Source organism: Microcaecilia unicolor, chromosome 6 (assembly GCF_901765095.1).
Source record: "Microcaecilia unicolor chromosome 6, aMicUni1.1, whole genome shotgun sequence".
Classification (NCBI taxonomy): Eukaryota; Metazoa; Chordata; class Amphibia; order Gymnophiona; family Siphonopidae; genus Microcaecilia; species Microcaecilia unicolor.
The window spans coordinates 31432096-31444466 of NC_044036.1; the positions used below are offsets into that span (position 1 = coordinate 31432096).

The window sequence follows — 12371 nt, forward strand, 5'->3', positions numbered from 1 at the left end:
GTTTAGTGGTAGCTGGTGGGGATCCCAAGCTCAGCCAGCTGAAGACTTCCCCCTAATGGTAACGAAAACACTACTCTCCATGATACCAGCACCTGCACATGCTCAGTTTTCAGCACATGCGTACTGCAGACTGCCATGGTGGAAAGAAGCATTTCCCCGCCAGCTGAGATATTTTTGTTGGTGGTGGTGGTTGGGGGGGGGTGGGGGTGGGGGGGGGGGGGGAAAGAGCACTTGGGTGCCCACCCACTTCTTGTCTAGGCCCACTCCAAATCTTTAGTCTGGCTAAGCTCCTGGTCCTATATGTATTCTACCGCTTTACTGAAAGTGGATATACCTTCCAGAAATTTTCCGGCACGTAATACTGCAGCTTGCTCTCCATCAGATGTCCAAAGAGAGATTGAACTTGATAGAACACACTGTCGTCTGGATTGTCGGTTTCATCATCCATTGAAAGCAACACCTTGGGGAAAAGAACGTACACTAATTTTGCCTCGTAAAGTTCTACAAAGCAAATGCTTTGATATCAACATAAATTGAATACAACCAAATCTTACTTGAAGCACAATTAAAAAAAAAAAAAAATCAAACTTGTAGCTGTTCTGCCTGTACTTTACAAAATACAGTTTCCTACCATCTCTAAAGCTTCCTCTATATGAACAAATATCGTGTAGCACTGCCATCCTGCATGAAATCCTAAGTCATATAAACACATCAGTTACCTCAGCTTACTAGTGATTTGCCCATATCTTTCCAGAAGAGTAACGGGTGAATCAGTGGTGTTCCTGGGCACAGGTCTGCCACACTTTGATGTGATTAGGAACTGATAATTTGTGAAAAATATACCTCTGGGAGACCTGGCTGCATGTACAACTGTTGGAAAACTGCATTCATGTAACATGTGGCTCCTCCATTCTTCAAACCCACAAACCCAGAACTTGACCGGCTATCAACAGGGGGAAGATACTACAAAAAAAAACACAAAATAAAAAAGAACCATGAGACAGATGCCAGTTTGCACACTCAGAAGATACCGACTCCTTCACTAAAACCAATCTAAAAGACTAACTATATGTAAAACAAATAAAGGAATCCTAACATAGAATATAAACTTTATTGTGAATAGTAGGTATCTTTTCAACTAATCTAACCTGCAGTGCTGGAGGCCAGAAAGATGACAAAATTTGCCAACACTGGGTTAGACCAAAGGACTATCTAACCCAGCACCCTACTACTACTTGACATTTCTAGAGCGCTACTAGGGTTACACAGCGCTGTACAGTTTAACAAAAAAGGATAGTCCCTGCTCAAAGGAGCTTACAATCTAAAGGACGAAATGACAAGTTGGGGCAGTCTAGATTTCTTGAATAGAGGTAAAGTGGTTAGGTGCCAAAGGCGACATTGAAGAGGTGGGCTTTGAGCAAGGATTTGAAGATGGGCAGGGAGGGGGCCCAGCACCCTGTCCCTGACAGTGGCTAATCCAGGTTACAAGTACCTGGCAGGATCCCAAAAAGCATATTCATTTCTTGTTGCTCATTCCCGAAGATTAGTCATTAGACTTGAAAAAGTCACTACTTAATGGTTTATGAACTTTTGCTTCAGTACTTGTATAAACCTTTTTTAAACCTAGCAATAACAACTGCCTTGACCATATCCTCCAACAACAAATTCCCCCCGCTGCTGAACATCAGTATACACCTAAAGGACTCAGGTTCAAAGCCCTCACTGAGGCTCAGCATTTCATCTAACAGAGGCCGATAAACATGTTTGAAGTCTTGCACTCTATGGTTATGAAATGCTATGAAACATTGTTATTAGGAGTCATCACTGGAACATACACACTAAGATCAGAAAGCAATCTCTAAATTATTGATAGCAAATCAACCTGGCACATGGTGCCGAAAATGGCAGCCTGATAAGCAACATATCCACAATCATTTGCCATAATGCATCATAGAAATATTGTTTCCTCTTCGTCCACCAGATCAGTCCAAAACACATGAGTTATGCTCATTCACCAGCAGATGGAGGCAGAGATAGGCAAGCTGTAAGCTCTGTCCTATATAAGAACCATGCAGCTCAGCAAAACAACATTCTCTGCTTACATTAGATGGTGGCAGGCACCCCTTGCACTGGTCTGGTGTTAACTGCTGCACCTGGACCCAGGCTTGGGCTAGACCTAGTGGAGCTGTAGAAAAGGGGACGGGCATTCAGAGTCCTCATGCCACTGTCTTAGTGAGTATCTGGAGGAGTCCAGGTTCATTTCTTCCTGGGTGGTCCTATTTTGGGGTCAGCTTCCTTGGTGCGCCCCCCCCCCCCCCCCCGTTAAAAAAAAAATCAAACAATGAAAAAAAGAAAAAAAAAAACAATGAAGAGGATATGAAAGGTTTATGAAATGCTGGGAACCTCTGGAAGCTATGCAGCATAAGTTGTTAGACTGCAGCAGCTGTGGGGCTCTAGAACTGCTGTTTTGCCCTCTTCTGCTTTGTCTTACCCATGCTCTTCTGGTGGGAAGAGCTGATGGGCATAAATTCTGAGGCCCTAGAAACCCTCAGTATTTAAATTCCTGGACTGGGACCCTGTGGTGGCAGGAGATACCACCTTGGAAGGAGTTTGCAAACCTACAGGTCCTTTTTGGTGCAACAAATACTGCAGACTATCATCTTGGCAGAGTGAGATGCTCTGGAGACTGAGATGAGGGTTGACAGAGCCATGGGTAAATTGTACCTGCTAGTTATTGAAGAGGAACAGAAGCTGAAGGTGCCCAAGGGGAATGCTTGTGCTGGGCTCAGCATGCCAAGAATGTCCTGGAGTTGAAGGCTGATGCTTCGCAAGGCGGTAACCTGATTAGAAGCGGGCATTTCCTATGTAGTGGATATGCTGTATGGCATCACCTGGGTTTCAGCCATGTCCATGGAGGTGACTGTCTTGACCAGGAGGCTTCTCTGGTTGCTCAACTGTATGGCAGATTTGGCCTATAAGACTCAGCTCTGCAGATTTCCCTTTCAAGGCAATTTACTCTTTGGGGAGGATCTTAAGAAGATAGTCAAAAACCCATGGGAAGTTAACCCTCAGAGGTTTTCAGAGAATAAAGCACAAATATTCCTCCCTTTCTGCTTTTGGCAGATTATGAATTTGGAAGGCTAAGCAACATCGCCCAGCCACTGCAAGAGGTCTTCCCTAAGGCCAAAAAGCCTCGGGATCCTGTTTACACTTTATGAGGAGTGAACCTAGATAATCTACTACTAGTGAGTGCTGGATGTGGTATAGAGGGGATACATGCTAGAGTTTTCCTTCCAGCTTGAAGATGCCTATTTAGAATCACCCTGTCATGCTCCAGCAAAGAGAAACGCCATTCAGACTATGCTGCACAGCTTCTGGACTTGGGGGCAATGGTTCCCATTCCAGAGGAACAAAGAGGTCATAGCTGTTACTCTATGGTTCCTAAGAAAGAAGGTTTTTCTTTGCCTCATTCTGGATCTGAAGAGAGTGAATAGGGCCCTCAATCTTGCATTTCATGATGGAAAATCTGTGCTCCATCATTGTGACAATGCAAACTGGAGAGTTGCTTATGTCACTGGACCTCAAGAAAGCCTATTCACATAGTCCCACCTCTGTTGGGCCAGCACTTCGTTTCAGGCTCCTTCCTTTGGCCTGGCCATACACACCTCAGACCTTTTCCAAAAGTGATAGTGGTAGTAGCAGAAGTCCTTTAAAAGAGGGCATTTGTGTCCATCCTTATCTGGATGACTGGCTTATCCAGGCACAATCAAAAGAGAGCCAGTGAGTGACTGCTTAACTTTTGGAGTCCCTGGGCTGAATTGTAAATATCTATAAAAGCAAGTTGCAGCCCTCCCTGTGACTGGAATATTTGGGAGTTCTGTTTGATCCATGGGTGGGGTCAAGGTTTTCCTGCCCTCTCAGTGAAGGTTGAAGCTCCAAGCCCTGGTGAGGACTCTTCTCGTGAAGAAGTTGCCTTGAGCCTGGGATTACATGCAGGTTCTAAGGTCCATGGTGACGATTCTTCATTTAGTCTTGCATAGAAGAGATCTCATCAGTCTTACCTCCTCTCCTTGATGGAATCCTGAGTATCAGTCTTAGGAGCAGTGTTTCACATGGACAAAGGAGGTCAGATACAGAATGGGATGGTGGCGTCAGAATTAAAACTGATGCAGGACATGTATTTGAGTCACCCAACTGGATAGTGCATACAATGGATGCAGGCCTACTCAGCTGGGCAGTTAGTTCACTGTTTCTTCTCCTCTTTAAGTCTGTAAGCCACTCAGGCACATTTTGTAACAAGCGGGATAGTAAATTCTTTCAATAAACTTGGAACTGTCAGAGGCAAGTAGCCCAAAGCAGAAGTGTCCTGGTTAATCAACTGGTTGGAGACTTGAACCATCCTGAAAGTATTATACAGCTGCAGGATGTAAGGTGCCATGATTCTTCAGTATTTGGAAGGATTTCAGGTTTCCTGGGTTAGACGTTCTACTCTATCAATAGCCTCAGTTCGGCATCCCGTGTTCTCTCCCCTGGCCAATTCTGGGCTGAGTTTTGCAGAAGGTGAAGATTCACTCTGGCTTGGTGGTCATGGTGGCTCCAAATTTGACCATATACCCATGGTTTGCAGATTAATGCAAACTCCAAGTAGGGGAAGCTTTGAAGTTCCTTCAAAAAAAGGCTCTTCTGGTTCAAGGTCCGGTAGTTATGGATGATCCACCTCTCTTGTCTTGCAGCCTGGCCCTTGAGAGGGCTCATTTGAGGCAAAAAGGATATGCATACAGTGCCATTACAACCTTTTTGCAGGCCCAGAAATGTTTGACCTCCTTGGCCTATGTGAAGGTTTGAAGACTCTTGGTGTGCTAAAAGGCAGCTTGCCTCTTCCGGGTTTCGGTGGCACAGATCTTATTGTTCTTGCAGAGTTGAAGAAAGGGTTGGCTTTGAATTCTTTGAAAGTGCAAGTGGCTGCCTTAGCGTACTACTAAAGGGCTCCAATGTGGCTCACTTCTTTAAATTGGTAGCTCACTTAAACCTGCTAATACGATCCTTGGTGCTCTCTTGAAATCTCAACTTTTGTTCTGAAGGCACTACATTAAGAAAGCGACTTGAAATATTTCACCTTGAAGGTGGTGTTTTTGGTGGCAGATTGGTCTGCTAGAAGAATTTTAGAATTGCCAGCATTATCCTGTACGGACCCCTTTTTGGAGTAATCTGAAGAGGGAGTATATATTTGAACGGTTCCCTCCTTTCTTCCCTAAGTGGTTTTCTCCTTTCACATCAATCATGCTGTAGCACTCCCTGCCTCCTGTCCAGAGGACTGAGACGACAAATTTCTTCTTCTGAAGCGTCTGGATGTCTGTAGGGCACTGCTGCAATATTTGGAAATGGAAATAACTTTCACGGGTCTCATCATTTATTTGTGTTTACTGGTTCAAAGAGAGGGGAAGCAGTGAAGAAAGCGACCACAGCACATAGGTTATCATCTCTGAATACCTTCTTAAAGGCTACACTCCGCCAGATGGACTCTGGTGTGACAACATCCTGGGCAGTCATGAGCGGTTGCACCAGTGGATATTTGCAGAACCACTACCTGGTCCTCTCTTCATTCCTTTTTCCAAGCACTAACGGCAGGTTGTCAATGTTCAGGAAGAAGTTGCAGGAAAATTGTATTTGTGCCTATGCCGACGATTACTTTGTTACATCCCCTGGACTGGTCTGGTGGACAAAAAAGGAAAGAAAAAAAATCTGGTCTTACCTAATTTTCTTTCTTCGAGTGCAACCAGACCAGTCCAGAGGCCTTCCCCTTTGTGCTGCCTCCTGCTATGGCTCATTGATTTGGCCTGTGTGTGGCTTGTAGTGGAGGAAGAGATCTGAACTTTGTGTGGACTTGCAGGAATCCTGGAAGGGACAGTAAGCATGAATACTCTGAATTTCCCTTCTCTCAGGGGCATGGAATATATGAAAGTACAGTCTGCTTTGTTACAGAAATACTGGCTTGCTGAGCTGCACAGTGCCTCTTATAGGGCAGAGCTTACAACTTATATATCCTTGCCTCCACCTTCTAGTGGATAGGCCTAGCGCGCATGTTCTGGACTGGTTTAGTTGGACGGCAGGAAAGAACATTAGCAAGTAAAACTAGATTTTTCTATACAGCACCAAAAGAATGTAAATGGAAAAGAAGATATGTTTTGTGTCCTGGCTCTGGAAGTGGTGAATTATCCAGCATTAATTCAGATCTGATGTCAAGTTAAATAAGATTTATTATTTTCATAACCAATTCAGTAATAAAAGTTTCCAAAATTCTAGAAAATAGAGAGATATATTACTTACATCAAATTCCTTTGTAAGAGCAGGGTCAGGCTGATGGTGCATTGAAAGTAGTTCGTTTGTGATAAGCTGCAAGTTGGAAGGCGAACTTTCAGCCAGCATCACCAGCACTTCATAAGCTGCTAAGCGACTATTCACCGTGCTACACCTGAAACAAACAAAGGACACCTACAGAGTGGAGAGGTCCCATTATGTGCTGTCATATGCACTAGCAGAAGGAATATAGATGCATAGTCAGTTCATAGCTAGGGTCAGTAGTCCTGAAGGACAGGACAGGGTAGGACTTTGTCTTGTAAAGCAACTCCTACAGTGATTCTGGAACGTTTTGTGTTTGATGATCTCAAAATTCCAGTTGTCAATTGTCTGAAATATTTAGGAGTCTAATGAACAATTGAAATCTACTGTTCAAAAAAATCTTTTTTAAACTTAGGATATTACGAAGGATGAAAGACTTTTTGTCACCTTCAAATTTTCAAACTGTGGTACAGGCATCTATTATACCTTTATAGGACTATTGTAATGCCCTCTACTTGGGGTTACCTGCTTACAAATTAAGAGCATTACAGATTTGTCAAAATGCTACAGCACGAATTTTGACGAACTTATCCCAATTTGATCATATCACTCCTGCCCATTGAGAATTGCACTGGCATCCTATTGTTTGGAGGATCAGGTTTAAAGTTTTGAGTTTGGTTTACACAGCTTTGAATGATAACGGTCCATTAGTTTTGTCTAATTCATTGAAAATACATATGCCTACAAGACCTTTAAGTAAACTGTATCTAGACATTCCTTCTTTTCTACAGGTCATATTAGAAGTATATCATTCCTCTATTTTTTTGTGTAGAAGGACCTGGAATGCTTTACCTCAGACTTTGCATAAAAGTTGTTCTATTGTTCAATTTAGAAAATGTTTGAAGGCCAAATGTTTTGGTAACAATTAAGGACTGTGGCTTTCTAATCTGTTTTTCTTTTAATATTTTGTTTAAAGAGTAGTGTCTTTGTAACAATTTTATTATGTATGTGAATTGGAAATTGCCTAGAACTGTATGATAGAGCGGTTTATAAATGTTTTAAATAAATAAAATTCACATAGGGCCAATTTTGTAAGCCTCATCTAGAATGGAATAAAGCTAAAATACTACTTCAAGACACAAATGTAAACCATAGTTCCTCACCTTCTCACCTCTCTTTCCTCCAGTTACTCCTTTGAAGGGATTTTTTTTTTTTTAAATCATTGATTTTCCTTTTGTTACTGCTACTCAGTAGGGCTTTTAGGCACCTTTCTATTTCCACCTAGCTTGTCTACCATTGTCTAAGACCATGCTTCATCCCAATGGCCAACTGGAACTCAGATTTCATGAAGGAAGAGCAGCAGGACCACAAATGGGGAAAAAAAAAATCCGAGGACTGAACACATAGTTGCTGTATGTGCAAAAATGATTCTAAACTATATATTTATTGTTTTGAAAAATACAGGAGTGAAAGAACTGGTCAGAATATTCAGCTAGGGGGCTAGAAGAGCACTGTGTTCTCCTGTAGCGCTATCGACATAAGTAGTAGTAGGATGAACTGGCTTTAAAATCTATTCACAAGCAGTAGGAAGGCTGCCCGTCTCGTCTTCCGCCAGGGTCGCTTTACTCATACTACCCCTCTCCTCAAGACCCTTCACTGGCTCCCTATCCGTTTTCGCATCCTGTTCAAACTTCTTCTACTAACCTATAAATGTACTCACTCTGCTGCTCCCCAGTATCTCTCCACACTCGTCCATCCCTACACTCCTTCCCGTGCACTCCGCTCCATGGATAAATCCTTCTTATCTGTTCCCTTCTCCACTACTGCCAACTCCAGACTTTGCGCCTTCTGTCTCGCTGCACCCTACGCCTGGAATAAACTTCCTGAGCCCCTACGTCTTGCCCCATCCTTGGCCACCTTTAAATCTAGACTGAAAACCCACCTCTTTAACATTGCTTTTGACTCGTAACCACTTGTAACCACTCGCCTCCACCTACCCTCCTCTCTTCCTTCCCATTCACATTAATTGATTTGATTTGCTTACTTTATTTATTTTTTGTCTATTAGATTGTAAGCTCTTTGAGCAGGGACTGTCTTTCTTCTATGTTTGTACAGCGCTGCGTATGCCTTGTAGCGCTATAGAAATGCTAAATAGTAGTAGTAGTAGTAGTACTATCACATCTAACACTCTGGTCAAAAACATGTTTCATCCACACCTATCCCTGCACATGTACAGACTACAAATTGCAATGATCCCTGTCTGACAGTTCTTCAAACAAGCCTACCCTTGTGGTGCTCAGACAACTGCTTCAGAAGAGTTCTCTGCCCAGGCCTACTCGAGGCAGTGTTGTGAGTGTTGCTTTGAAAACTTTTGCAGAGGCCTGATGCAAGATACTAATTTTTGTTTTTGTGCTTGCACTAACCACAAAATCCTTTGGTTTGCACAACCCCCCCCCCCCCCCCCAAAAAAAAAAAAAAAAAAAAAACACAGACAGCAATAAGATAGTTTTCATACTTTGGGTGAAAGTCCTGTTGGGTGAAGGCAGCACTGCCAGCTGCAGAATGGATATTGAGTATGATTCGGGACGCTCGAAACAGAAAATCATCTAGTAACTGTTTAATCAGAGATAGACCTGCAACAGGAAAACATTTACAGCTAGGGTCAGCAAACACTTATCCATTAGAGGTGTATCTCGAGAAGCAAGCAGATCATGAAAAACATTTTTGTGATGCCTTCTCTTTAAAGCTGTAAATTTGTTTATGTTGTATAGTGTCATCCTTTTTGGAGTTCGCAGTTTGCTGATGCAGTTATTACCATTGTTTCCGAAATGCAAATATGAATTATAAACATAAAGGCATGGGAGGGAGTTTGACTAAAACAAAACATAATTGGAAGGTAAAAATAGTATGGGGACACAATCCAGCACTAAATATCAGACTGTAAACCAAAGGGATCATGTTCAGCCCAGCATATATTGGTCAGGCCCTATGAATCTAATGCATTACCCTATAATGCATTAGATTCACAGTCTGATATTGAGTCCCCATGCTATAGTGCTTGCTTCATTTGCATTTAAGCAGTAGCCAGCCTACAGCTTCCCCTACAGGGTTAAACATGGGCACAATGCCCTGTTATCTGTAATGCCTATTTTGATTGGCACACTCAAGGGCCAATGCAGAAAGCCATGTTAAAATTGTGTTAGCAACCCCACAGCTGACTGCAAAATGTCCCTGTCAGTGTGTTAGTGATAACTGGCTTAAGCACTGACAGGAATGGAAATTTATGTATTTATTTTGGGGGGGGGGGGGGGGGGGGGGGGGGGAAGAGCCGCTGACAAAACCCCTGGTAGTTTAGTGGCTCTCGACTCAAACTCCCCCCCACCCCTCGACAGTGGCTTTTTGAATCAGACCCCCAACATGAGCCCCCAAAAGCCCTGTAGTCTCCACCCAGACTACCAAATAAGGAGAAATAAGGACTTGCTTGTGTCCATGAAAATATGGGTTTATGTCCATCTACCAGCAGGTGGAGATAGAGAGTACAGAATTCTGCTGTGCCTTACAGGATCCTAAGCAGCTCAAACAACTCAGCATTATTAAATATCCAAGCAGTAAGAAATAACAGGAAATCACGAGAAACAATTTATTATTCCAAATGTTTAAAAAAAAAAAAAAAAAAAAGTCAACCAATGGCTGAACAAGAAAATGAACTGTATTCTGTTCCCAAGGGGAGGAAGGAAAACAGCCCCAAAGGACTGCTGCGTGCTGTACCCCTCAGATTTGGTCTATGCTCCATAAGGAATCTGGGCCTGGGGCCTACTAATAATACATACATCAGGCCATCTGGTAGAGCGAGAGAAATACTGAGAAGATGAAGGTGGCACCAGCCCTCTAAAAGAGGCGTTAAGTGAACTCTGAGCTGTTCTTCTCTAGCTCCACCTGCTGGCAGGAAATATATCCTACTCAACCGGAATGTTTTTTAAAAGTAATAATCTGATATGCTCACCATGCCAGAAACTCACAAGCTTACAAGCTGTGAGTCTCCCAAGCTCCTTCTGTGGTCTGGGTCATCTGACCAGTCCTCTTTTTAGGTGAAAGCTGTGGGTAGATGGGCCAGGAGGGTGTCTACAAGTGTGTAGCTTTTTTTTTTTTTGAGGGGGGGTCTTCATATTGGTGCATGACTGAATAAGTTATGTGATTTCTTAAGTAGTTTGACCTTGAATATATGATAAGAGGGTGGAAGGTTGTCTCCAAGTAAGTTTGAGTGACAGTGTGAGTGAATGGAGAGACTGTGACTGCATGGGGAGTGACACACCAGGTACAATGTGTATGACTGGATGCAAGCAGTGAGTCTCCCCGTTTCCTCCTAATTAGCACTACAGCCACTGAAGAAGCAGAAGATGGTCTGAAGCACCCTGCTGCCCTCATCAGCCCTAGTGTTAAGCCCATTTCTTTTCTCCTTTGTTACTTCTCCCATGCCTTATCCTCTATAGCCTGCCTCTTCCCTTTAATTACTTTTGGGTCATATCTTCCCAGACTTAACCATTTCCCCAGCTCAAACCCTCTCTCACATTCCCAAGTTCACTCCCTCAGCTCATGCTCTCTCTTCTACACCATACTGGCTCACTCATTTACTCTCTCAATCATTCCCTCTCTCACCTTGCTCTTCCTTTCTACCTGCAAGCTTTTATCCCCATTCTCCCCCTCTATTCTCTGCCCCCAGACCCCCAAAGTCACCGTATGTCTTTCAACTCTCCTTCCCCAGAACACTTTCAATACAGGCACAAGAAGAGAAAACAGCAGATGTACATCAGGCTGTCTCTACCTCCTGAAGGGTCATCAGGACGCAGGGAAGAGAAGAGGAAGAAGAGAATCAGATGGTGTTGGCTATCGATGGCAGCAAAGGCCCAAAATCAGTGCAGTGACTGGTGCCACAGGTGAGGGGAAGAGGCCTGGCTAGTGTCAGTGGTCAGTGACAGGAAAAGCTAGGGCTGGCAGCGAGCCACTGACAAGGGGAGCTGGCATGGTGGGAAACATTTATTTATTTATCTTGTTAGCTCCCTATATAAGAGCAGCTAATTAGGATACATTGCTAGCTAATAAGCAGGGACTGTAGGGGAGACAGAGAGCAAAGAACAGCAGTCTCTGTGCTCCGCCTTTTCTACACACATGCCAGTTAGAAATGCAAGGACTCATGCTACCTTATTTTATTTTTTTTTAAGAAGTTGAAACTCACACGACCCTAGATCGTAAACAAAGCAAATTACTAAAACGGAGGCTGTCTGACCCACTAACTTCTGAAAATCCAGTCACCAACTGGCTCAGAAGTTTTATCACCAATTTAAGCTTGAAGCTGCATAACTGACATCTACAACCTGCTGGCGATAGAAGAATACTGAATTGTTTGAGCTGCACAAGATCCTATAAGGCACAGTACAATTCTGTACTTTATCTATTTATGGTCTTAATCCAATAACCTTAGATGGGTTAGGTATGAGAATTGGGACATTGGCCTCCACCCCCGGAATGCTTCCGACATGGACGGCTTGCAGTTCGGCGCTAACCAGTCATTTTCAGCAAAATAACCAGCTAAATACTGATGAAAATGACTGGTTAGCCAACAACAAACGAGTCAACCGGTTGGCGGCTATTCCCAGATGGTTAACTCGCTCTGAATATCAGCTTGCAAGGATTTAATTCTTTTAAGTTGGGGGAAAGGGGGTTGGGTTGGAGGAGGAAGTAGGGCTTCTAGACACAAGGAATTCCATTTTAAGTCGGGGGGGGGGGGGGGGGGGGCTGGGTTGGGGCAAGCGGGCCACTAGACTACCATGAATTTTTATTTTTAATATCAGGGGCAGGTCAGTTCAGGTTGGGTGGAGGAAGGGGGCCACTGGGCACCAGGAACTGATGTAGAAGGCTATCAGGGGCAGGTGGGTCATGTTAGGGGGAGAGGGATGCTGCTAGACACTCACTCTTCTCAGCCAACCCTTCTATGCTGTCCTGGACCTCACGGAAAATTTCCTGCATTGTGTACG

The 12371-nt window shown here is 43.6% G+C and overlaps 1 protein-coding gene across 1 annotated transcript in view; it reads right to left on the reverse strand.

Annotated features, from left to right (window-relative positions):
* The window catches only part of USP24 (ubiquitin specific peptidase 24), a 357333-nt gene that overhangs the window by 88934 nt on the left and 256028 nt on the right, over positions 1 to 12371 (reverse strand). Inside the window, 4 exon segments of the mRNA XM_030207144.1 lie at positions 335 to 460; positions 844 to 963; positions 6328 to 6472; positions 8855 to 8972. Of these exon segments, the coding sequence (XP_030063004.1) occupies positions 335 to 460; positions 844 to 963; positions 6328 to 6472; positions 8855 to 8972 (509 nt within the window).